This window comes from Lentinus tigrinus, assembly GCF_003813185.1.
Source record: "Lentinus tigrinus ALCF2SS1-7 unplaced genomic scaffold L226scaffold_8, whole genome shotgun sequence".
Lineage (NCBI taxonomy): Eukaryota > Fungi > Basidiomycota > Agaricomycetes > Polyporales > Polyporaceae > Lentinus > Lentinus tigrinus.
The window spans coordinates 178,290-201,563 of NW_027137917.1; the positions used below are offsets into that span (position 1 = coordinate 178,290).

The window sequence follows — 23,274 nt, forward strand, 5'->3', positions numbered from 1 at the left end:
TGACGGATCTGCGAGCTTATTCTCCGCTCTCCTCGATATGCCGGACAGCAGTGTCTTCCACTCCCTGGGGCTTCTCCCAGATGAGGCGGGCGATGAATTTGGCCAAGGTTCCACACACGCTCCAATAACGAGCAGACGGTTCGTCAACGCGGCTCTCACGATGCTTGTGATCCGTCTCGGTGCACAGGAACGACAACATAGCTGCACCTCAAGGCGATCACCATCCCTCTTCACATCTGAGTCCCCCAGGACTTCTCGACCCACCCGCCTCGCGCACCGAGGCTCGACGACCGGTGATCATAGCCCGCCTCCAGTGCGAGCATCGCATGCCCAAGTCGCGACCGAGTAACCATCGGGAGGACGCGCTCGATCTCCGCGGCCGATCACGCAGATCCCGGGTGGCAGCCTGCTGAGGCCCTGGCAGCAGAGCCGCAGTGTGGCCCTGTTGTCCGCCGTCCCCCTGGACCCACAAGCTAGGGCAGCGGCCACCACAAGTCCGAGCTCACGATACCATCTGCAGATTGCAGCTCCGTCCACGGTCCAAGGCGATGCATGGTCGGCTGCAATTGGCGGCCTCGGAGCCACAAGCACAGTCGACGTGCGCGCCGCCGGTGGCCTTCTGTGGCCTGGTAGAGCGTCAAGAAGGCCCAGGCCATGGCACTCGTCTGCACGAAAGCACTGCCACGGACAATGTTCTTAATAGACTTGTTGTACCCACCAGTAGCCGGGCCAATCGCTGCGAGCAGACGGCCGCGCCCCAAGCTTGATCGTGAGCCGCCGTGGCCCAGTTTAGATGCCGGCGCCCGCCGTACAGTGTGACGCCCCGTGACGTGTCGCGTCTGTGACTGTGACATGCTCGTCCAGCGGCTCTTGTGCAGCTAGGCGGGGCCGGGGTTCTCCCGACGAATCGCCTCCATGTGGCTCTTTCACCCCGGCGATTTGACCGGTCACTCACGCGCAAGATAGCGGTCATGTGTTTGCCAGGACGCGAGCTTCGCAAGAATCTTTTCGTGAACAGCGTAGTACAAAATGTCGAGCAACAGTGACTGCTATCGCATAAATACATCAAGCGACGTGGGGTTAGATCGTACACAGGTCCGTCGGATGCCCTTACACCAAGAAACTGCCGGACTCTGCGGCGCCAAACACGCTCAACGGTAATTGAGCCAGCTCCAGACCGCCTCTTCCGCCTTCACATGTAGATGCATCTCATATATCAGCCAGCTCATTTGTTTAATTGCGATGGGTATATTGTTGTCCCGGTTTGGGGAGTCGGGACCGTGGGGTGCATCCTCAGCTGGGCAAGCGGATGACATCGCCTTCAAAGACGAACGCGCCACGCTCGTGCAGCGCAGTCATCGCCTTCGTCACCTCCGCCGTGTCAAAGTCCTCGTGCTTGTCCGGGGGCATCGTCGCGTTCAGGTAAGTCACCAGTGCGGCGATCGTCAGCTCGTCAGAGCGCTCGTACGTGATCCTGAACAGGTGTCGTATCGAGCGCGACACGAACTCAACCCTGTCCACATGGGTCGGTCCGCCGCATGGAAGAAAGGAACAAACGTCATAGCGTGAAACGCCAGTCAGCGTGATGCATGGAAACGGGGGTCTAACCCGGCAACCCGGCGAGACTCACCTCCCAGCAGGGGAGTCCAGTTCGGCGAGCCGCGGCGGAAGGACCATGTCTGCATCCATGTAGTCCCACATCGCATCATCGTCCTCGCTCGACGGTGACGGGGCCGACGCACCACGACCTAGGCCCAGCCGTGCACCTTCCAGCTGCCGTAATCGCGCAGTGGCCGCCTCAGCCTTCGCCATCGCCTTCGCCCGTCGCCGCTCCGCCCGCTGACGCTCGCTGTCGGGATCATCGCTGTCGTCGGGGTCCGGGCTGCCGCCCGAGTCGGACACCTCGAGGTCGCCCTCCAACGCCGCGTCGCGTGTTGCTCGGAGTTCCCCTATCTCTGCCTCCCGGTCGGATATCTTCTGGCTGCGGAGGAAACATCGAACATGAGGTTCTATCTCATGACAGAATGTTCTGAGTGATAAGGAGGAGGCTACTTACTGCCTTCGGAGACACTTGGTACGGTGCTGAACCCACGGGTAAGAACAGTACGTACTGTCTTGGCGCAGCTGCACCCACTTGTGGCAGAGCTTGCAGAACACACGGCTCGGTTCAACCTCGCCCACGTATGGATCCGCACGGAGGGAAGCGGCACGCTGGTCGGCACTACGTCGGCGGGAATCCTGCACGCCTGAGAAATTGTTGGGATTGTAGTCTTTGAAGGAGGCGATATAGCCACCAGAAGACGACGATGGATGAGAAGCAGCAACCGGACTGGCCGACATGGAGTGCGTCAGAGCAGGGCGCGGAGGGGCAGATGCAGACGAGGAACCAGAGGCCATCGGTGGAGGGGGCAGCGAGGAAGACGACGCCAAGGCAAGCAGGTGTTTCGAAGGCGGTGGCACATTTGCGATGTTGAACCTGCGGAAGCGGTCAGGACCGGGCGGGACAAGCCAGGAGTCGCTACGACTCACTTTGAGGTGGACGTGGTAGGACTGGTGATCGCTTGTGGTTGGCACGACTCCCGATGCTGCTTCCACGTCTTGATGGCGGTGGCGTGGTCGTCCGTCAGAATCGGGATCCATTTCTCGCAGGCACGACACTGCACACGGGAGCTGTCGAACCGCTTGACATTCGGGTCCGCCGCGAACGCGGCGTTGCGATCGTCGACCGGCGGGTGGGCGTTTTTAGCCCTGCGAGGGGTGCTCAGGTCAGTTTGGCCTCTTCGCACCATTGCAGTCGGTACAAGCAGCACTCACACCCGCTTGGCTAGACAACTCTTCCTGTGGGCGTCCCAAGGGATGGAGCAGTAGGTCGAGTTGGGGCGGAGGCGGATCCACTTGTCGCAGGAGGCACAGAGGACGCGGTAGGCCTCGAACTTGGCGACATACGGGTCGGAGCGGAGATAGTCGATGCGCTCCTCCTCTGTGCGCTTAGCACGACGTCGCTTCGCCTGGGGCTGCGACGCCGCCGACGCGTCGGGATGGTGGCTGGTGGCGGGCGTCTCTGGAGCGGCCTTGTGTTTGGGGTTCTGCACGGGTCCGCTCTGACTGTAAGCTGACAGTAAGCACGAGAGCGTCGGAACGGGTGGCAAAGAGAGCACAATACCATGCGCTGCGATGTGCCTCCCAGTGCGCGACGGTGAAGCCGCCGGTGGACTCGTCCCTGATTGAGACGGCCTCGCCGCAACCCTCGCAGGTAATGCGCCCGTTAGCGTACTCGTCTGTCGGGGGCGGGGTCTGCTGAGGGTCAGGCTCGGCGTGGCCTGGGTCTGCCGACTCGGGATGCTCGGAGACCCTAGGGCGGGCAGGAGGGCTGGCTGGAGGACCCTTCCGTTTCTGTGGAACGCTAACCGGGTCTAAGTGAGCGCGATGCGATCGCACTAGACCAAAGCGGACGTGGAACACACCTCGCTGCTGAAGCCATGAGCGAGGCTATAGATGTGCTTTTCTGTGTCCTGGGTGGGGCAGTACGCGTGAACAGACGAAGGTGAGGAGCAGAGTCGGGAGAAGTGCTCACTCTACCTCCATCACAGATCGCGAAGCCGGGCGGGGGTGGACGGGGAGGGGGAGGTGACGGCTCGCAGGACGGGCGACGGAGGGGCAGACTGTGGGGGAAGAGGGGGATTGACGTGGAATCGAGTCGGGGCGATATAAAGATGGGCAGAGGAAAGAAGCGAAAACATTGAATTCAGAACGCTCGAGTTTCCATCGAAAACAAACACCACATTGCGTTCCCAGGCGCGAAAATGAAATCCCAAATGTGGTCCACCGTCTTCCAAATGCGGATGCCCTCTCCTGATACGTATCCATGTGCCCCCAGTTGCCGCCTGCCACGCCGAGCCGCCCCGCCGCTGCCCGCCGCGTGCCTGTTGCGCAATTAATGCGCGCGTAGAGGCCCGTCGCTGGCCGTGCATGGGCCGACGCGGCGTGCGCACGGCCGGGCGGCGGGCGCACGCCGACCGTTTCGAGACAAACCTTGATCGGCGCCTGGGAGGAGGAGGATGGGAGGCGCCGGCGTGTGTTGTGTGTCTCTCAACATGGTCACATTATTGTGCAGCTGAGTATGTTGTGTTTGGAATACGGCCAGACGCCGCCATGGCCAGAAGAGGCAGGGCTGGCTGCTCGCTCCGTGCGCCGGGCGACCCACGCTGGAGCTGCAGCATGGCCCTCTTCCCCTCCGCGCACGACGTCCTCTCTCGTCCCGCGGGCGCGACATACTCCTTCTGGCGCCCTTCTCGCAACCACCTCCGGTCTTCTTGCTTGCTCTCCCGGCTTCCCCAGACGTGTGACTTCGCTTCACCCCCTGCGCTCCCAGGACCGGCCACCATCATGGAAATCCCAGTCCCGCGATACGCCCCTTCCCGCCACATCCAGCAGCCCCCAACCTCTTTCTCTCCTCCTCGACCCTCGCCGCGCCTTCCCGAGCACGGCTGCTGGCCCGGAACCCCTTCTCGCGTGCGCATACGTGTACACACGCATCTTTCCAAGCTCTCCTCCTCGGTCTTCTCCCCCTGCGCTGCGCCCGAGCTCTCTGCCATGTCTGTCCCGCTCGCGACCGTCGACCAAGTCCTTGAGGCTGTCCGCGTCCATCGCCATCGCCATCTCTATCTGGTATCGTCATCTGCATCTGCATCTCACCTGCGGGGCGCTCTCTTCTCGCGTAGCGGAACCTGTGTACATTCGACATGAGCGGGAACACCCCACACCCCGTTGGCCAGAGCAGCCACGACAGGGCGATCCAATCACAAGCCTCATGTTTCGGTTTGTCTGGCCTAGTTCTCGAACGGAACGCTAACCAGAACGCGCTAGGTCTGCAAGCGCCCCGCTAACTGCGACCAGCAATGTCGCCCGCCCAATCTAAAGCATATCCACCCCATCTACAGGGGCAATATGAAGACATGGTCTGCTCATCTCGCCAGGTTCATGTCCACTCAATTACGCGTCTCCTGTCTCTTAGGCTCCAGGGCGCACCTGGTGACCGAATGACAGGTAATCGCGGCATCATGAATTATATCCGATGGCACATACGAACCACTGCCAGATGTGGTCTCCCACCTCCTTTCCATGTTCCGGTGTCGAATGCAGACCTCCGAACAGAAGACGGGTATGATTAGACCTGCTATACGCGGCTGATAAGCAAATACAACGGAAACAGCGGCCCACTGTCCGCCGTAGCTACTTGGTGACCGTTGACAGATGGATCCTGCTGCCAGAACCAGAAGCGCGCGGCGCTCGTATTCCATATCCTATTCCATGCCAGAGACGCAGCCTACACCATTCCGTAATCGCCCTGTGCGAGAAAGTCCTTCATCCGGAGGATGATGACTTCCAAACCGGCCAGCCACTTCGTAAGTTCGCTATCAAACTTCTCGTGCGACCCGCCCTGCACCAGGCGGGCGTAAAAGTCGTGCCGATGGGGCACTGCCCTGATCGCAACCTATGTATGTGTGGCATGGGGATGCGGCAGAAGAGACCATGTGCGACGCAGTGCGTAATCGAGCGCACCCGGTGCAGTCGAACAGTCATTTCGCCGAGCGATGCCAACACAGGCACAAGTGCAACAACATTCAGATGTTCAGCCCGCAGGGTTCTGATCGTGTCATGGAACGAGCTGGAAGACGTACAGAGACGACTGGGCGCACGACGAACGACAACCGGGGCTTGAGGATCGCGTCGTACGAGCGCCGGAAGCAGACATGGAGCTCCGCGTTTCTGTCTTCCTGCATGTTCTGCACCCGCGCAAGTACCGTCGGTGAATATGGTTTGCCAACCGGTATGCATCCGAGGCCCCCAATAGAATTAAGGTATGCCGTATCAGCGTGCGTTCGCACCCTGCCAGAGAAGACGCAGAGCGATTCCAAAGAAAAGACACTCACACGGAGCGCTTCGCACGTGAACCAGAGCCCGCTTTACGTGGGCGCGACATATGGCCAAGGGACGCAGGTTTGACATCGGTGTGAGGGAGTTACGACAGCAGCGAAAACATGACATGGCCACTCACCGAATGAGACGGACGAGGGAGGCAGTGCCGTCGCGGTGGCCGTTCTTGCGCTCGTGAATGGCCAGCTTCTCGAGGGTGGGCGAGTCGGCGATCGCCGCTTCGTAGCGATGGCGGACACCCTGGAAGGGACGTTTAGTCAGAGGAAGGGGACGTGGCAGACCGGGGCCCTTCGCAGGGGGCTGAACATACGCCAATGTTGCTACGCAGATCGTTCTGGACGAAAGCGAAGACGCCGCCTCCCAGGAGGTCTGTCGCGGCGCACGGGGGACGCACACGTAATGCCGTGTCAGCTAATTTTTCCGGGGAGCTAGAGCTGGGTGCGGGGAAGCCGCGCCGCACCGAACATGTTCACGAAGTCCGTCGAGGCGAGAAGGAAGGTGGCGGTGTCGACTCCGTCGTCGGTGATTGGTACGTCGGCGAATGACTGCAAAGGGGCGTGAGCAGACCCGCACTATTATGTTCAGTTGCACGGGGCCAGGGCACGGGACATGGACAGGGGGCCCGCGAGCCGCCACCCAAGCTCAGGCAGCAGCTACAGCAGCCGGTGTGACGGTGGTATATGTCGGGCGGCGATTGAGAGGCGTTCTCACCTTCGCGGTCTCAAAATACGGCGCCATCGTGCTGGGGGTGTGAGCGGAACAGGCGAGGATACAGTCCTGGGAGTGTGCGGGTGTGTCAGTACTTGTAACTGTTGCTGGACTCGCAGGCCTCAGACTCAGGCGTGGAGGCTGGCTGGCTGGCTGCAGCAACACCCCACGCTGGTGGCGCGTGCAACTACGTAGGGGTGCTCGGCAGTCTCCGCTGGTGCCTCCATCGCGCAGATCGATATCTTGTGAGGCTGATTGCCACCAATACAGTGGCGGGATCTGTCGTCCGCTGCCGCCGGCTGGCTGGGTATACCTCGGAGAGCCCAGCGCAGGCGTGGAGGGGCGCAGACAGGCCCCGGGAGGGGGCAGGCGCATTCGGGGGCATTCCTGCAAGTCTCTGACCTGACTGAGACGGACACTCACGGCGGCAAGAGGCAGAAGGCAACAGATGCAGCCTCCCGCTGCGTGTGCCACTGATTGGGCCCAGATCGAGCGCCGTTACATATGGGCGCCTCCGGAGCCCCGGGCGGACGGGGGCGGACGGGCGGGACGGGCCGGAGCGCGAGGCCTATAAGCGCTGTGTGGAAGACCAGGGGAGACGCTGGCCCGGGGGCGGCAGTGTCGAGGCTGGGCTCACTGAGCCAGGCGTCGATCCTGCGGCCCACCACGATGTCCGCGTGCTGAGCTCGACGGCGGTTGTCTGCAGGCATCTTGCTCTCCTCTCCCACGTCGCCTCCTCACCCTCCCCGTGTCCTGGTTCTCTTTCATACCATGGCGCGTGTCTATGCTGATGTCAACGCGAGATTAGGTCCGTCCTGGTACGATTATGGTGAGCATGCTGTCTCCTGTCACCTCATGCTTCTGGCGTCCTCGTGTCTCCGCAAGATAATGCTAACGTGGCCCCCAGAGAGTACGAAAGTCGATTGGAACGTCCCGGATCGGTATGAGATCGTGAGGCGGATAGGTGGTGGGCGATACTCTGAGGTGAGTGGCGGCGTCCTTTGTCCGCACGGACGGGCCCTGAGCGGGATCGCATCCCTCTGCTAGGTGTTTGAAGGCATCGACTCGTCCAACGAGGAGTCATGCGTCATCAAAGTCCTTAAGCCGGTCGCGAAGAAGAAGATTAAGCGGGAAATCAAGATTCTCCGTAATCTTGCGGGCGGACCGAATGTCATTCGACTCATGGATACCGTACACGATCCTCCATCGCGCTCCAATTCCCTGGTCATGGAGTATGTTCAGAACACAGACTGGAAGGATCTGTATGGAACACTTACCGAAATGGAGATCAAGTTCTACTTGTTCCAGTTGTTGCGGGTAAGTCGTCCTAGGGTTCTTGAAAAAGAAATGGTCGAGGAGATTTATGGCTGGAAACATCGTTGGCTCAGGCTCTCGACTTTGTGCACTCGCGAGGGATCATACACCGAGACGTCAAGCCAGGGAACATCATGTTCGACCGTTCTCGACGCAAGGTGAGCATTTGTGTCGGCTACTCCGTCCGCAGCGGCTCATATGTCCTCTCTAGCTGCGCCTGATCGATTGGGGTTTAGCGGAGTTCTACCATCCAGGGACCGAGCTCCACATACGGGTTGCATCACGGTACTTCAAGGGCCCGGAGCTACTCGTAGGCTACAAGCATTACGACTACAGCCTAGATCTATGGAGTGTCGGGACCATCCTCGCGGCCCTGGTACGTTGCTGTTGTTATGCACAAAGTTGCTTCTCTCCTTCCCTATCCGCTGACTGCGAGTGCTGCGCGCCAGATTTTCCGTAGAGAACATTTCTTCCGCGGAAGGGATAATGAAGATCAGCTGCTCAAGATCGTCAAGGTGCTCGGGACGGACGACTTTGAGCGCTACCTCACAACATATCGGCTGTATCTGCAGACGTACAACGATGACCTCCTACAAAGGTATGCATCCGCACCGTACCGAGCATAGAAGCATGATGTCCTGACGGTTGACATGTTACGTTGTCCTTGACGCAACGTTGACGTGCGCAGCTACGCCAAGCAGCCCTGGAGCAGGTTTGTGACACAAGACAACAAGGCGAACGTAAGTTCGGATGGCATCGACCTGCTCGACAAGCTGCTGCGGTACAACCACCAGGAGCGACTCACCGCCGCAGAGGCGCTCGCACATAGCTTCTTCAGTACGTGCTCGCTCTCCCACTCAACGCCACAGCCACGCGGTGCTGATCGACCCCTTTCGTCTCCTCTTCCCATGCGCGTGGGTCGGTTATGCGCCGTCGTCCGCATAGATGCCGTACGCCTTGAGACGCCATCTAACCCCGCCGAGTGCGTGAGCGACTCCGGGTTCTACTCAACGTGATTGCCAACGTGGCTCTGCAAGGGGCCTCAGTGCTATTGATATCCCCGCAAGTTCGTCGTCTCCGTCGACGACGATGACGGCGACGACAACGCCCGTCGCAACGACATCGAAGAGGCGACACCAACACGACTATGACTACCAGACCCCTTTCTTTTCTGGCCAACGCTGCGGGGATTGAGAGGCGGACTCCGGGCCTGAGGCCATCCGAGCCAGATCACCGCCTGCAGGACGCAGGACGGTCTCCCCTCCCAGGACGCTTCGCCGCTTCCGCCACGGTTATTTATCCTCCCCGAGTATCTATGTGCACACGCATCTCTTCCCGGTCTCCGCATACATATGTACCCTAGATTTTATATCGCCCTGTGTATGTCTCCCTGCGTCTTGTCCCTACCGTGCTCCTGCTCTCTCATCACTTCGTACGGACCTCTTGACGAGTTCTTGCTGTACGCTGTACTGTATACTAATATTGCTCCTCTGAGTCTCGCGCTTTCTCCTATGGGGTTCCCCTGTCAAATTGTTTCCCGGTATACATGCGACGTGACGTGCTTCGCTGTCGGCGGATATTAGCGTGCGCCTGGCGAAGCTAGAGGTTTTCTGACGCTGCCGTGCCCAGCGTAAAGGTCGGACTCTGAGAGGCGCATAAAATGTATACATGTCGATGAAAGCCGACGTCACCGTCAACGCACGCTAGGATGCGCGGTCCCGAAGACGAACACACGCCAAGCTGCCGCTGGGAGACGCAGTATGTAGCAGGCTGCCGCTGCCAGCAGAGGACAGACAGGCCTAGGACTGCCAGTGAGCTTGGCCAAGCCCGTCCGGGCTCTCTCTGGCACCGCAGGCTTCCACGGTCCGCCGCAAGTCCGCCGTAAGGATAACTTGAAAATTGTTAGGCGCACACACGCTAATGCTGGTCCCGGAGCGCAAGAGATATCTTGCAGAAATAACTTTGATTGACTTTTTACTGACAGAGTCATTCAGTCCATGAGTTCATGAGTTCATGGGGCCCGGCTCGTAGGGCCGGCGGACATATGTCCGCATATGCTCCCCAGGAGGCTTGTGAGCGGACTAGCGATATAGATCAGGTAGGTACTTCGACCACGGATGACAGAGGTCGATACATGTGGCACGTGAGAGCGTCGCCTTGCCGGGGTGTGCGCTATGGGAATGGCGGGCGACTGGTTATCTGGATATGTACATGGTGAAGATTCTCCGAGCTCGTTCGCTGCTGCGACGGGTACCGCCGAATGTGGGCCTTAGACGGCCTTGGACGTGCTGGCTACCTTGAACTTCTCGACCATCATCTGCGCATGGATGAGGCGAGGCGATTGGCCTTGGAAGGCTAGCCGTGAGGGGTTTGGCTAACGGAAGAAGGATGCCTTGAGGTTGCTGTGCGCAGCAACCACCTGATACCGGAAGATAGACCAGCGGAAGTGGGTTGTGTCGCTCGCTGGCGTGCACCGATTCCGCAGGACACTGGACAGTTCTTGACGCGCCGCGACGCGGACCGTCAGCCAAGTTCTGCTATGCTGCGGTTACGGCAACTTGCACGTACATAGTGTGAATCCTAGCGCAGGCGTGTCAAGGCCGTAGAAAATTGAATAGATTACGCGAGACTTACGAGACGCGAAGACAGAACTTTACCGGTTATCCGTCGGACGCACTGCATTCAGAGCTCCGCCAGAGCTGGACATCGAGAACCCATCCTCAGAGTCGCCCTGGGCCTGCGCATGCCACCGGTCGGCCGATCGCGACTGCTGAGATGAGAGTATGCAACGAGTGCGCAGCTCCAGTCAGTGCACGAATAACTCGTAGAAGGGTGATGAACGTACAGCCTCCCGCGTTGTCAGCCAAGGGGTCCTAGGAACGCTACCGGAGGTGGAGCTATGTAATGCAAGCACTGTATCAGCGGAACCCTGCTGCGCACATACGGCGGCACGGTCATGGCGAAGCTAGCGCACGGGAAGTTCAAGTCACCATGTCAGTCAGCGGTTCTCCTTCTCCCGTGAATGGACACGGGTGGGCAGGCGCGAGCGTAAGGCCGACCCTGTCCCGAATCCCAAGATTTGCCTGCCTGCCAGGAGAGGACACCAAGTTTGCACAATTTGAGGTTACACCGGCACCACGTATATGCGGCGGGGTTACGGCCATGAGCGTCCGACGTGGATGAGAAGCAAGTCCAATCTCAGCCTGAGGCCGGACATACGGCGTCTTGGGTGTATTCACTCGCGCCGCCGGCCTGTGCCACAGCGACACTGCCCACCCCGACACGATGGATCCCGCCAGTTAACGCAGTCCGGAACGATGGGGCAGGTCGGTGTCGGTGCAAGGTACGACTGCCAGCGAGTGAATTGCGCTGCTGGCTACCAGACTGCTGGTGGCAACCCATCATCGGGTATCTTCAGACTCAACTGGACTTACTGAATTATTCACTGGCGAGTTGCAGGCGTAGTAGCTTACATAGGTCAAGTACGTACTTGTAAGTATCAGGTTGCTGGAATTCTGTTGCGGCTAACATCGCTTGAGGCTCTCGCGGCTCGGGAGGATGGCGGTTAGGATGAATAGCTGATGCGTTTCGTTGACCCGGAGTCGGATGAATAGCAGAGTTGCGGCTATTCCGTGAGGCTGCATGCATGTTTCCATAACGCCAACGTCTTGGCGACATTAGGGATGGAACTCTGCGATTCGGTGAAACCTCGGAAGTGGGTCCTACCGTCATCTGTCGAGCTCAGTGAGTATGATTCAGTACATGGTGCTTAGCTGGCTTTAGGACGGACCGCCTCACCTGCATTCGCATCATTTACGTGCACCTGTCACGACAAAGACGAGACCCAGAAGATCGTCCGCAGGAAATGAGGGAGCAATGGATCAAAGAATGAAACAAAGGATCACGTCGGGTTCGCAACAAAAAATGCCAGGATGCTGCGCCCGCCCGCCACTGACACTAGCGCCACCCGCCACGGTGTGCAGCCGCTGTTCCGGCGCGATTGCGATCCCTCTACTAGCGGCGCGACGATGACCTGCCATATCGAGCGGCGGGGTGCCTGACTGGGAAGGTACTCGCGCCCCCTCCTCAGCCTCCTCTGTTGCTGTTGCGCAATGCGCAGTGCGATTCAATGTATATGCCGGTACATAGGAACTTGGAAGAGGAGGAGAATGCATACAGTGGCTCGGAGGTCGAAGTCTCCGAGGGTACGCCGTTGCCATTGGTCGAGCAGTAGGAGCTAGAAGGTCCTCGGACGCAAGAGGGTGTCGTCTGTGCGACCGACCCGATTGCTGATGGTGCGCCGCAGCAGCGGGTAACGCCAGCTTGAGTGTCGCACGATGAGGCTAAAACCACGGGGGACGGTGGAACAGGATTCAAGAATCAAAGGACGTCGGGCCTGAACGGAATGATGTCCGTTGGCGGGAGCAGAAGGCGCGATGAGACTGCTGATTCGCGAGAGCGTGATGGATGGATCGCAGTGTAGGTTAGTTCGGTGGGCTAGTATGCATATGGGAGCATCCAGGGATCCTCGTCTATCTTACTGGTGTTCCGTGCTCGTCGTGGGTACCGCAAGCAGCACTGGTGTTTCCGTCACTGCTCAGGCGCACTGTACTCGTATACACTTGATGATCTTCACTGCGACTGCAAGCAGTGGCATAATACGGGTCTGGACGACGCACACCTGTTTCGGATGTTTCCAGATGATGACCGGTCGCGAATTGGTTGCGTGTAGGCCCTCGACAGATGATGCTGATGTTGCTTACTTGCTACATAGAGTCGTCCGCCGAGACAGTGGAATTGTCGCCACTGATTCTAGCAGTCCAGACAATTGGCATATTCCCACGGAATGCGGCGGAAAGAGGTTTGCTGAGCTGGGAGAAAAGTGCCGGGGACCGAGGAGAAGGTATTGGCGTTGATATTTTCCCACTGGGAAGAGCTCTCTGACAACGCCATGACATACGCCTGAGGGAGGTGACCAAGACATGTGGTCTGGATGACTGAAGATACCCACCGGCACGCAGGGCTGCGTTGCGAGCCGGAATTGAGCGCGGGTGATGGTGATGGCGAGTCGAGTTAGTCTCCGATGGTAGACCTGAAACTCGGGACATGAATGCAGACACAGTCCAGGCGTAGGGGAGGTGTGGGAGAGGTCCTCGGGCGAGAACGCGAGGAAAAGTGGAGAGCGTGTGCTCGTGGTAAGAAAGCACGCTGCTGCCATTCGCGGGCATGTTTTGCGGAAGCTAGGGGCGCATGGTGGGGACGAGGAGTACGTCGGGGGTGGTGGTGGCTGCTGCGGGGACGCAAGTGGCCGTCGGCTGTTGTGTGCCTTGGATTGCAGCGAGTGACGCAGTGCGCGCAAGACTCGATCGAGATCAGCATGCATGCGGGCGCTTCAAACAGATCATCCAAGAAAAGGATCGTTCCTAATCTCTGTCCTCAACGCCCGTTTAATCGTCGCGGCTGCGCACGGCGGGGACGATGGCTGCGGAAGTGTTCGTCGCCGTCGAGGTATTCTGCGTCGCTAGACACGGGGCGCGCGTTGCTCTCTCGCCAGCGCGGAGGCCCGGGGCCCGCGATTGGGTGGTGTTTCGGACAGGGCTGACGTCCGGCGTGTGCTGACGCGAATTATGCTCAAGAGATGCCTGTTTGGGTGCGTGTCTGCACACGGGGCCAGCCGCAAGGAGACGGAAGGACGCATATCAGAAGCGTCGTGCTGCACAGGGTGCAAGAACCCGCACGGTTGCCAGCGAAGCAGGCGGGGGAGGCTGCGGGTGCTGCGGGCCGCCGTCAGCGGTCGCGACTGGATCGCACACCGACGCGCTGGCAGTCGCATTCGCAGCGGCGCACACGCAGCCAAGGCGGACGCAGGCGCCTGGAGGGCGGAGCCGAGGGAGCGGAGTCGCACGGGGCGTGATTGGGTATATAGGGTCCGGGGATGGAGATGCGTGGCTGGTTGGGGCTGCTTGCCGTCGGACCAGCACTGCTGCACGCCTATCTTATCCATTCTTTCCCATCCCGCCGGTTGTGATCGTGCTCAGACATACCAAAACCAATTATCCTCCGCAGCCCCGTATAGGCACCCTACCTCCCGCGCCAGCTTTCCGCTGTGCTCCCATTTCCATTCTCCACCTCGTCCCATGCCCGCAGACACCTCCAAAGCCTCCGCCGCCGCCGCCGCCGCCCGTCGCAGAAACAATCTCAGGAGAGACACCGAGGATGTCAAATACGACAGCAGCCACGCCCGCGAGATTGAGCTAAAGCGGAGCAGAGGCGAAATCTCGTGCGCTGAGTGCCGTAGGTGCGATCACCGCATCCCTCCTTCCTCTCCCCGCCATGCTCACTCTTGCTTCTTCTCCTTGACAGGCTCAAGGTCTGTTCCTGCTATTTCCATATCCTTACGCCACACCCGTCCTCACACCTGTCCAGATTCGCTGCGACAAGACCATTCCATGCCAGTCATGTCAGGTATGTACATGAGTCATTCACATCCCTCTATAATTCATTGTCCAATTCATTGTCCAACTCTCTGTCCAGCGCCGAGGGTGTGCTGCCCTTTGTCCAAATGGTTTGTCTGCGTTCGCTTTGTGCGGTAGGACCTGGCACGCTGACCGTCTACAGGGAGTCTCGCTACCGGACAGGGCACTCGGTACGTCCTTCGAAAATCTCATCTTCTTCCCCTTCTCAATTAAACATGCGCCCCGCTCCACTAGCTTCGTGCTTGCCGCAACCGAGCATCTTCACCGGCGGATAGCCAAAATGTCCCAACGGATACACCAGCTCGAAGACGCTCTCGCAATCATGCAGGCCAAGGGCTCAAACGAGCCGCACCCGTTGCTCTCCGATGGCCACACAAAGAACAAGAACATGGACGAAGACGAAGATGAAGACTCGCAACTACCAGTTCCCTCCAGCTCCGGAGATGTTGTGTCCGCCTTCGGAATGCTCTCCATGTCCGAACGAGGTGTTTCAAGATTTTTCGGCCCCACCGGAGGAACTGAAGTATGTACTTCTCTCAACGCGCGCTTACGAATCGCGTCTAACACTCGTCGCCCTCGTGCAGTACCTCCTATTCGTATGTACCTCAAAGCTAGTCTATTGGTCGCATCTCACCGGTTGGTCTTTAGTCTGATAACGAGGGCCCGTCGTCACCCAGTACCGGTAGCAGGTCCCCCGAGTCGCTACGCGACTCCAAGACCCCGCCGCTCCCGGGCGAAATCACCCGCTTCTCGAATGCGTTCCCATTCACGCCGATGGGCCCGCCACATTCGGTCTACGAGATGATCGAAAGCCATCTGCCCCCGTACCCACGCGCCTGCGAGCTTGCCGAATCATACGTCACCCACGCCGCCTGGCTGTTCCGGAGTGTCCCTCGCTCACAGCTCTTCGACGAGATGATCCCGCACTTCTATAAGCAGGTCGCCGGCGAGGACGCCCCGCTGCCAAGCGGCGACTACGGCAGCCCGCATGATTTGGCGCTCCTGCTGTTGTGTTTCGCCATCGGCGCACTCGTCGACCTGAAACAACAACCGTACAACTCAGAGGCCGATCACTATTGCCAACTCGCCCAGGCGGCGATGTGTCTACGACCCGTTTTGTCGAACCCGACCCTTGTGACGATCCAGGCGCTTCATTTGCATAGCATATATGTAGCTATGGTCGGTAACGAGCCTGGTGGTCAGGACAACAACATGGAGTTCTCTTGGGCCCTTGTCACCCTCGCGGCTCAGCTCTCTCACACGGTATGTATGCGGCTGACTCGTTATGGTTAGGTTGCTGATCGCTCCTGACCCGCTTCCCAGATTGGTTTGCGTAAGTTGTCTTCTCCCGCTATTATACTTTTGCCCGTATCGCTGACTCGATCTGTATGTGGCCTTGAAGACCGAGACAGTGCAAGGTTTGGCTTCCCACCGGAAATCGTGGAGCGGAGACGGGTGACCTTCTGGGACCTCTTTGTCGCCGATGCGTGGCAGGTCAGTGTGTCCGCCCCTGAGCGCGTTAGAAACCCGCTGAGAAGGAGCAGGCTCTGATGACGGGAAGACCGCCCGTCATCCAGCGTGACTACATCGACTGCAAGTTCCCGACCCCCCAGGCCCCATTGGACGAGGATGAGGGCGAGGAGCGCGAGGCAGCATGTGAGTCCCGCGGTTCCATGACCTCCTCCCCATGCGCTATTGTCACTGACGAGACTTCCGGCCCGCAGTCGAGACGTGGGGCTTCCGATTTGCGTTGACATGCGTGTCCGAGGTCGCGGCGAAGACGCTGACCGCGGAAGCGCCGTCCTACGAGACCATCATGGAGCTCGACCGTAAAGTGCGCGAGTTCCCTATCCCGCCGGACGCTGCGGCGATGCAGGAAGACCTCGAGACACCTCCCGACTGCGAGCCTCCACCGCTGCAGGATAGCATGATCCGCTTTGTGCTGTCGCACTCGCGGGAAGTTAGTGAGTGGCAAAACTTATCGGCTTCGTTTGCGGCGTCACATGCTGAGCACGCGTCCTATTTTACCTTCCATTGGTGTTGTGACTAGTCCTGCTGTTCCTCCACCGTAGCTTTTTTGCTCAGGCGATCATCGATTGTCCACGGAACCCGCTCAGGAGTACGTATGCGCACTCATTCCTTGCGGCGTACCGGTCCTCCGGGACGATCCTCAAGGTTGTGCGGGAGCAGTTCGCTCTGTACCCTAGCATGTGCGCGCGGTTCTGGGTTATCTGGACATTCGCGTTCTCCTCGGCGGTGAGCATCTTTGGCTATCTTGCGTCGTTCCGGTCCCTGACCATGTCTCGGCTGCCGCTCGCTGCTCTGTGCGCAGGTGGTGTTTGCTACCGTGGTGACCCGCGGACCTCGATCGGCGATGGCCCCGCAGGCCCTGGGACAGCTTGACCAAGCGTACGAGCTGTTCACTCAGGCGTCGAAGCACAGCAGGCGTGCCGCAAAAGCGCTGGTACGTGCACCTCTCCTCTTCCGACTTCCTGCCTTGATCGCTCACCGTATTCCTTGTACCTCCGCTGTCACCGTCCTGCTGCGCCACCGACTCTCCGGTATTATTGATGCTGCGCCTGCGCCAACTCCGTACTTAGCCCATCCTTCTTCGGCTACGAGAGAAGGCCCACTGCGCGTTTGCAGCTGCGCAGAACGACCATGTCGACGCGTCGATGTACGACGGCGCGCTGTGGAACATCAAATCGGAGACGGACGAGGACGAGCTCGACATCTTCGCCGGACGCACCGCCGTTGTCACGCCGAAGAAACCGTCCCCCACACTCGCGCACATTGCAGCGCCTGCTGCCGGACCTGGGCAGAGCAACGGGACAGGACCAGGAGCAGGGCTGCAGCTCATAACGCCTCCGACGACGATCCCGATCGCGCCGATACCGGGCTCAAGCAGCGGTATCCCTTTGACGGACGCGTGGCCTGTGCACACGCATGCACATACACAGTCCGCGGGCGGGCAGATCCAGCATGCCCCATCCTCGTTCGAGAGCCAACCCCCACCACCGCACCAAATGCACCAGCCACAATATCGGATGAGCTTCTCACACCCGCCGCCGCCACCCCCTGGGGCGCAGGGGTACCAGTGGGTCGGGCAGCACTCCCCGAGTTCGCTCACCCCGCCGGCACAGGGCTATGGGGCGGGTATCTCCCCGACGCACGCTGGACATGGTCATGGCCAGTATAGTCCGCACCCGTCCCCATTCCCACCCGACGCGGACCTGCTGCAGCGATATGCGAACGCGGGCGCGGGGGCGTACCAGCAGCCGCGCGCTCCACATCCTCAACAGTCATCGCACTATGCGCCGCCGAACGAGCTGGTAAACCTCGGGCTGGCGTCGAGGCATGGGAGGCTGGACGAGCGGTGGACGTCGTTCATGCACGAAAATGGGTTCTTGTGATCTCTGGTGTGTTGTCTTGCTTCCTCAGTTGTGCATGAACTCGACCATCCTGGTCCTGCCTCCCGCTCCTCCTCCTCCCGCGTATACGCTGCGTTACCTGTCCTGGCCAGCGACGGCTCGCATGGTCACTTGCCGCACCCTATCACCTACACCCCTTACCTCCATCCTCGCCCACGTCTGCGCATCAGTTGCCCTCGCTGACCCACCGAGGATTGCAAACTCACTCTTCACTGCCGCCTCAGTCCCATCATCGCTCATAGACTCCGAATGCCTACGCGTCGCGGCCGCGTTGGACCCTTTCTTGGTTGCCCATCGCGATCGCATTGCTTTGTTGCAGTCATCCCTTTCGTAGTCAATCGCTGTGTATGGTTATCACTCCGCAGGTTGCCCTCATCTCGCATATCACACCCGTTAGCCGTATCTTTGCCATCCCTGTCATCATACATACACCCCTTGTTGTGGGTATCGCTCAGAATCATTGTGTTCTTGTCGGTGTATCGTATTAGTGTATATTGCTCATTGGGCTTTGTTAATCACAATGTTCTCGCAGCTCGTGCCCTTTGTGTCCCGTGCTACGCAGCCTCGGGAATCGCAGGATCATGGCCGGTAGAGTGCTTGCAGCTTTGTAAAACCTGGGAGCGTGGTGAGTAAAGGTCGAAAGGATCTGGTGGCGCGCGTCAGGCTGTGTCAGCATGCTTCAGCATGGCGAGACGCAAAAGCGCACAGCTGGCATTGGCCCCGCGGGGCTTTGCCCCGGTCCTCCGATTTATCCGGAGCGGGTGAAAGGATTTAAGCGCCCGTCTCAGCACGGTGCGCCTCGGTGGATTGAAACCCGGTAGTGGCGAGCTCTGACTCTGTTCCCCCAACTACCCCGCGTGTGCGCTTGCATGCTCTTTGCACACACACCCTCTCGAGGCCTCCCGCCATGCCACAAGACCAGACACAACGCAGGAACTCGCGCAAACTCTCCACCGAGGACGACGTAGAGGTCAAGCGGGCAAGGGGCGAGATCTCGTGCGCCGAGTGCAGACGGTATGTGTTCCTTTTCCCCGCCGGGCCTCTCCTCGGCTCGCCATATGTATCCCTCCCCTTCCTTCCCGTGGATCTCCCACTCTTGACTTTGTTCCCCAAATCCGCCGGTGTGCAAGGCAGAGAAGCTAACTCCGCTCCGTAGACTGAAACTCAAGTGCGACAAGAAGATCCCCTGCGGCAGCTGCGTGCGCCGAGGATGCACGTCCATATGTCCAAACGGTGCGTGCATGGCTTTCGTTTGCCCGTGTGGGGCCGTGTGTCTGTTGTTTATCTCCGCACACGTTTGACACGGCTGCATCGTGTTTTGAATCGGGCTAACAACTTCTTCCACAGGAAGCCTCTCTGCAGGCCAAGGCACAAGGTGCGAACCCGTCCTCCCCGGCGCGCGCGTGCCAATACCACACCGAGGACGTTGATGCGCTCGGGGTGGTGGCGGCCGCGGCTGCCCTAGTGATGTCAGGTGCAATGGCTAACAGTCCTTGGTTCCGGCTTGGCGCGACCCCTGGTCCCGGTCCTGGTCTGCGATTGTGGTTGGGATTTTGGGCGTGCCTAGGTTCATCCTCGCGGACACGGAGCAGCTGCATCGCAAGATCTCCGAGATGAGCGAGCGCATCAGGCAGCTGGAAGACGCGCTCGCTATTTTCCAGGCCGGCATTTCTCATGAGCGCCATCCGCTTCTCCGGGACGAGCTGCTTACGATCAAGTTCGGCCCCGAGGTGCGCAGGACGGTCGACGAGGAGCATAATAGGGACATCCTATCGAGCAACATCGACGCGCTTGGAACGCTTACGATCGGCGAACATGGGGAGTCGAAGTACTTTGGCCGCTCGGCTGGGTCGGAGGTAAGTCGGGGTTTCATTGTGAGGGCCGTTTATATGACGTATGCTGACGACTTTAACAGACAATGCTCTCAGTACGTGTCTCGGTTCATATGCGTGAGCTGGGTAAGGGAGTTGATAACTTACCGCGAACAGGCAACTGGTAGCGGGTATGGCCTCGACGATGATGGGGAAGCTGCTCCTCTGCTTGAACCCGAACTTGGGAACGTCGCTATACCCTTTCCGCTGACAATTATCGAGGAGGGAACCGACGCATTGATCGAAAAGTTGGAGGCTCACCTTCCACCACAACCACGGGCATGGGCTCTCTGCGAAACATATTTGGAACACCTCTCGTGGTGGTGTCGGCCTATCAAACGGGACGAACTTATCGATGACGTCCTGGTTCCAATATACAAGTGCAAGAACGATCCCACCAGGACAAGCTATCACCCCGATGACGAGGACGACCGATGTCCGCATTTGCTTGCGGTTCTGTTCTTTGTCTTCGCCTTGGGTTCCTTGGTGGATTTGACGTTAGCTCCGTGTAGCGCTGAGGCGGAGCTCTACTATCGACTCGGTAGAGCCGCTCTCTCTCTGCGTTCGGTGTTCGATTCGCCGGAGCTCGAAACCGTGCAGGCGCTTTGCCTCATGGGCGAATACCACAGCCTCTGCACAAGTCGATATTCCCTCGAGAGCGCGTGGCGTATCATCTCACTTGCGGCCAAGCTCGCACAAAGCGTAAGTGAATAACCATATCGATCTAATCATGGCTCAAGATCCTGTCCCGTGACAGGTTGGATTACGTCCGTTACTTCATTATCTCCTTCTCGAAGGACGCTGACTTAACGTGCTTCGCTTTAGACCGCGATAGCGCGCAGTGGAAGCTAGGCGACAAGCAAGTACAACGGCGACGCAACCTATTCTGGGAACTGTTCACGCTGGAGACGATGCACGTAAGTCGTATCTCCACGGAACAAGCGTGTGGTCATGCTTATACTTCCCAGAGCATGTCCCTCGGCCGTCCGCCGGCTATTACGTTCTGTCACATTGACTGCGAACTGCCAGACGACGAGGAAGCCGGAACCAGTGAGGACGGAACCAATCTACGCGGATGTTCGTACCGGCTCCTCTGTCTTGAGACGTAAAACAGTCACTGACAAAGTTCTACGTGATGTTCAGATTGGTCGTTCAAGCACACCTTCACACGCGATATCTACTGTATCGTTATTGACGGGATGCTTTCCGCGAAGGCGCCGTCATATGCCCAGGTACTCGAGTTCGACCGCAGGATCAGGCAGACGACGTTGCCAAATGTGCGCCTCTACCTCCGACCGGACGAAGCGAATTATAGCAATCCATCGGTGGTCCTGAAATCCTTCTTCCTATCACATTTCCGGAGTATCAGTGCGTCTCGCCCATGCATCCATGTCATCCAACCTCAACTCATGCCCTGACCTTCTCAGCCATGATTCACATACACCGCACCTTCTTCGCCCAGGCACTCCTGGACCACCCAACAAATCCCTTGGCAAGCCCATATGCTCCGTCCTTCCTAGCTGCAAACCGGTGTGCTTCTATTCTCCTCCGTAGCTTCCTTCACCACTGGAACCGAAGGTACGTTCATCTCCGCCGTTGCTAATCACCACGGTTATCTAACGTCAATGCCCAGTCCGGAGATATGCAGTCGGTTCTGGGGCATGTGGACTCACGCGTTCTCGGCCGCGGTGCGTGTCCTTCGCAGTTGTGTTCCCGCCTGCCAGTTCCCTGGACGGCGCAGTTTGGGTTCATATCGGGTGCTGATGCTGTGATGACAGGTTATCTTGGGCAGCACTGTCACACGTTCGCCGAACGCGACGATGGCCCCCAGCGCTCTTACGGACCTTGACCTCGCTGTGGACTTCTTCGAACGTGGTGCTCAGCTGAGCCCTCGGGCCAGGCAAGCTCTGGTGCGTTCCGATTCCATTCGTTCTCCCGTATGCCAGCGCGTGGTATGCGGCAACACATCATGCCCGTCTCTGACGTGTATCTCTCTCCGCATGTCATTCTGGGTTCTGTCTCTCGCAGCCAATCTTGCGCAACCTCAAGGAACGCGCACTGCGTGCATTCAACGATTACCGGAACCGCCACACGTCCCCGTCGTCGCTAGACATCCAGCTCCGGATTGGCCCGGAGGACGAATTCCACGACGAGCTCGCCATCTTTGGCGGTCAGACGCGCGTTGTCACGAACAAATTCCTTTCCCGCAAACGCACCCGCATACCCACGAAGCCGCGCGGGGACGGTCCCTTCTCGCCCACCTCCACGACGACGACGCCCGCGCCCCCCGCGACTAGTGCGACCCCACACACTACTGCGTCGACCCCGAGCGACGATGGAACGCCACTTCCGCAGAACGTCGAGGAACAGATGTCGAACATCCACCCATCGTTGATGGAGTATCTCTCGCTCTTCCCCGCCGATGCATCGGTGTTGGTCGTCAATCCTCCGCAGGTGGGCCCGCTTCCACCACAAACACGGACGTCGCTGGACGGCACTAGTGCGAGCACCTCTAGTGCGGAGTCTGTGCGAGGCCAGTCGACGCGGAAGACGTCGCCCAACGACGTGGGCGCCATCCCTCAGCCCGATGTCAAATCTCCACTCCAGTCTCAGCCTCAGCCTCCACAGCCTCAACCACAGGCGGGGCCTTCGACCGCTCCGCTCGACCCGCTACAGTTCCTGGACACGGTGCTACCCGACGCAAACGCGACAGGCCCTATCACGGACCCGTCGTTGTTCTTCACGATGGGACCGGATATGTCGACAGGGATCTTCGACGGGTCGTTTGCGCCTGGAGAACTCGGGGAGCAGTGGACGTCGCTCATGCGCCAGACGGGCTTCTTCGACTCCGCAGGGAACATGCCTGATGCGTTCGCGAACAGCAGTGATACGTTCCCTCGGTACTGATGACCATTACGAGTATGTTTTTCTTTGCACGATATCCATTCTTACGTTCGTTCACGCTGCCTGGACGACTGCTTTGTTTCCCTTACACGATTTTCTACTCAATTACTATCATTATATGTGCGTGCACGTTGAGCGCCGCCAGCTAATGCGTCTCGATACAATGTTCGACAATCCTCCCATTCCATCCCCACCCCCGCCTTGCCTCCTCGGTTCGTGCTCTGTTACCCTTCGGTATTGCTCTGCTCTGCTCTGCTGTAGCCGTGTTGTAGCCGTCCAGGCATCCTAGATTCCAGCCTCAAGAGTCCCGTGTTGTGTATGATAGTTATGTATTACGGTCAAAATCCGAAGCTTCGTGTCTATCTTTCGCCCCAGTATCGAGAATAGTGTCCGAATCGGCACTCACCTCGTTCATGTTGCGCCGGGGAGGGCTCAGGGCATGGCTCTGGAACTTCGAGCTGCCGCATATTCGCAGGGTTACTGGTGCCCACTTCGCCCTTGCACTGAGTGAGCTTGATATAAGATGAGATTTGGCGTTCTATACACATAGTGCCACGTCTTTGAACGTGTCGAGAAGAAAGAAAGACTCAGACGATCTCGAGTCGAGGCTCAGACTACAGAACACGTTGCGTT

At 59.0% G+C, this 23,274-nt stretch overlaps 6 protein-coding genes across 6 annotated transcripts; 4 read left to right on the top strand and 2 right to left on the bottom strand.

Annotated features, from left to right (window-relative positions):
• Positions 1–978: 978 nt before the first annotated feature.
• Positions 979–3,669, bottom strand: L226DRAFT_552059 (uncharacterized protein). Its single transcript, XM_067682853.1, has 8 exons — positions 3,575–3,669; positions 3,465–3,512; positions 3,164–3,403; positions 2,815–3,105; positions 2,530–2,748; positions 2,057–2,476; positions 1,631–1,981; positions 979–1,513 (listed from the first exon to the last, which is right to left on the bottom strand). The coding sequence occupies exons 1-8, from the start codon at positions 3,583–3,585 to the stop codon at positions 1,294–1,296; spliced, it is 1,800 nt and encodes a 599-aa protein (XP_067536850.1). The 5' UTR covers positions 3,586–3,669; the 3' UTR covers positions 979–1,293.
• Positions 3,670–4,077: 408 nt separating this feature from the next.
• On the top strand, positions 4,078–5,027 carry L226DRAFT_371964 (uncharacterized protein). Its single transcript, XM_067674315.1, has one exon. It carries the CDS (start codon positions 4,121–4,123, stop codon positions 4,850–4,852), a length of 732 nt encoding a protein of 243 aa, XP_067536851.1. The 5' UTR covers positions 4,078–4,120; the 3' UTR covers positions 4,853–5,027.
• A 114-nt stretch (positions 5,028–5,141) lies between these two features.
• On the bottom strand, positions 5,142–6,780 carry L226DRAFT_533390 (glycolipid transfer protein). Its single transcript, XM_067680444.1, has 7 exons — positions 6,649–6,780; positions 6,398–6,482; positions 6,248–6,306; positions 6,059–6,177; positions 5,934–5,964; positions 5,682–5,786; positions 5,142–5,494 (listed from the first exon to the last, which is right to left on the bottom strand). Exons 1-7 carry the CDS (start codon positions 6,673–6,675, stop codon positions 5,327–5,329), a joined length of 594 nt encoding a protein of 197 aa, XP_067536852.1. The 5' UTR covers positions 6,676–6,780; the 3' UTR covers positions 5,142–5,326.
• Positions 6,781–7,400: 620 nt separating this feature from the next.
• L226DRAFT_483905 (Pkinase-domain-containing protein) lies at positions 7,401–9,006 on the top strand. Its single transcript, XM_067677032.1, has 7 exons — positions 7,401–7,474; positions 7,553–7,629; positions 7,693–7,962; positions 8,034–8,117; positions 8,171–8,335; positions 8,409–8,557; positions 8,648–9,006. The coding sequence occupies exons 1-7, from the start codon at positions 7,417–7,419 to the stop codon at positions 8,973–8,975; spliced, it is 1,131 nt and encodes a 376-aa protein (XP_067536853.1). The 5' UTR covers positions 7,401–7,416; the 3' UTR covers positions 8,976–9,006.
• A 5,090-nt stretch (positions 9,007–14,096) lies between these two features.
• Positions 14,097–17,848, top strand: L226DRAFT_569569 (uncharacterized protein; the record flags this gene model as incomplete). The annotated part of the gene is made up of 15 exons (XM_067684326.1): positions 14,097–14,257; positions 14,323–14,329; positions 14,386–14,424; positions 14,494–14,524; positions 14,578–14,605; positions 14,670–14,958; positions 15,020–15,031; positions 15,084–15,698; positions 15,759–15,768; positions 15,838–15,929; positions 15,980–16,091; positions 16,160–16,399; positions 16,486–16,691; positions 16,768–16,899; positions 17,036–17,848. The coding sequence occupies 15 exons, from the start codon at positions 14,097–14,099 to the stop codon at positions 17,846–17,848; spliced, it is 2,787 nt and encodes a 928-aa protein (XP_067536854.1).
• Positions 17,849–18,709: 861 nt separating this feature from the next.
• Positions 18,710–23,017, top strand: L226DRAFT_533395 (uncharacterized protein). The gene is made up of 14 exons (XM_067680445.1): positions 18,710–18,880; positions 19,023–19,099; positions 19,214–19,241; positions 19,434–19,722; positions 19,782–19,793; positions 19,855–20,439; positions 20,495–20,504; positions 20,563–20,654; positions 20,706–20,814; positions 20,881–21,105; positions 21,165–21,315; positions 21,371–21,425; positions 21,516–21,647; positions 21,766–23,017. Exons 1-14 carry the CDS (start codon positions 18,774–18,776, stop codon positions 22,642–22,644), a joined length of 2,751 nt encoding a protein of 916 aa, XP_067536855.1. The 5' UTR covers positions 18,710–18,773; the 3' UTR covers positions 22,645–23,017.
• The last annotated feature ends 257 nt before the right edge of the window (positions 23,018–23,274 follow it).

What these genes read in the sequence shown, in the direction of transcription:
- L226DRAFT_552059 (XM_067682853.1), bottom strand. An exon ending in CTCATGGCTTCAGCAGCGAG is followed by an intron (nt 3,404 to 3,464) that starts GTGTGTTCCACG and finishes AGACCCGGTTAG; the next exon opens with CGTTCCACAGAAACGGAAGG. An exon ending in CCTACCACGTCCACCTCAAA is followed by an intron (nt 2,477 to 2,529) that starts GTGAGTCGTAGC and finishes CCGCTTCCGCAG; the next exon opens with GTTCAACATCGCAAATGTGC.
- L226DRAFT_371964 (XM_067674315.1), top strand. Translation starts at nt 4,121, where the DNA reads ATGTTGTGTTTGGAATACGGCCAGACGCCGCCATGGCCAGAAGAGGCA.
- L226DRAFT_533390 (XM_067680444.1), bottom strand. Translation starts at nt 6,675, where the DNA reads ATGGCGCCGTATTTTGAGACCGCGAAG. An exon ending in CGTATTTTGAGACCGCGAAG is followed by an intron (nt 6,483 to 6,648) that starts GTGAGAACGCCT and finishes GCCCCTTTGCAG; the next exon opens with TCATTCGCCGACGTACCAAT. An exon ending in GGACTTCGTGAACATGTTCG is followed by an intron (nt 6,307 to 6,397) that starts GTGCGGCGCGGC and finishes GCGCCGCGACAG; the next exon opens with ACCTCCTGGGAGGCGGCGTC.
- L226DRAFT_483905 (XM_067677032.1), top strand. Translation starts at nt 7,417, where the DNA reads ATGGCGCGTGTCTATGCTGATGTCAACGCGAGATTAGGTCCGTCCTGG. An exon ending in TCCGTCCTGGTACGATTATG is followed by an intron (nt 7,475 to 7,552) that starts GTGAGCATGCTG and finishes CGTGGCCCCCAG; the next exon opens with AGAGTACGAAAGTCGATTGG. An exon ending in GTGGTGGGCGATACTCTGAG is followed by an intron (nt 7,630 to 7,692) that starts GTGAGTGGCGGC and finishes TCCCTCTGCTAG; the next exon opens with GTGTTTGAAGGCATCGACTC.
- L226DRAFT_533395 (XM_067680445.1), top strand. Translation starts at nt 18,774, where the DNA reads ATGCCACAAGACCAGACACAACGCAGGAACTCGCGCAAACTCTCCACC. An exon ending in CACGTCCATATGTCCAAACG is followed by an intron (nt 19,100 to 19,213) that starts GTGCGTGCATGG and finishes CTTCTTCCACAG; the next exon opens with GAAGCCTCTCTGCAGGCCAA. An exon ending in CTCGGGCCAGGCAAGCTCTG is followed by an intron (nt 21,648 to 21,765) that starts GTGCGTTCCGAT and finishes TGTCTCTCGCAG; the next exon opens with CCAATCTTGCGCAACCTCAA.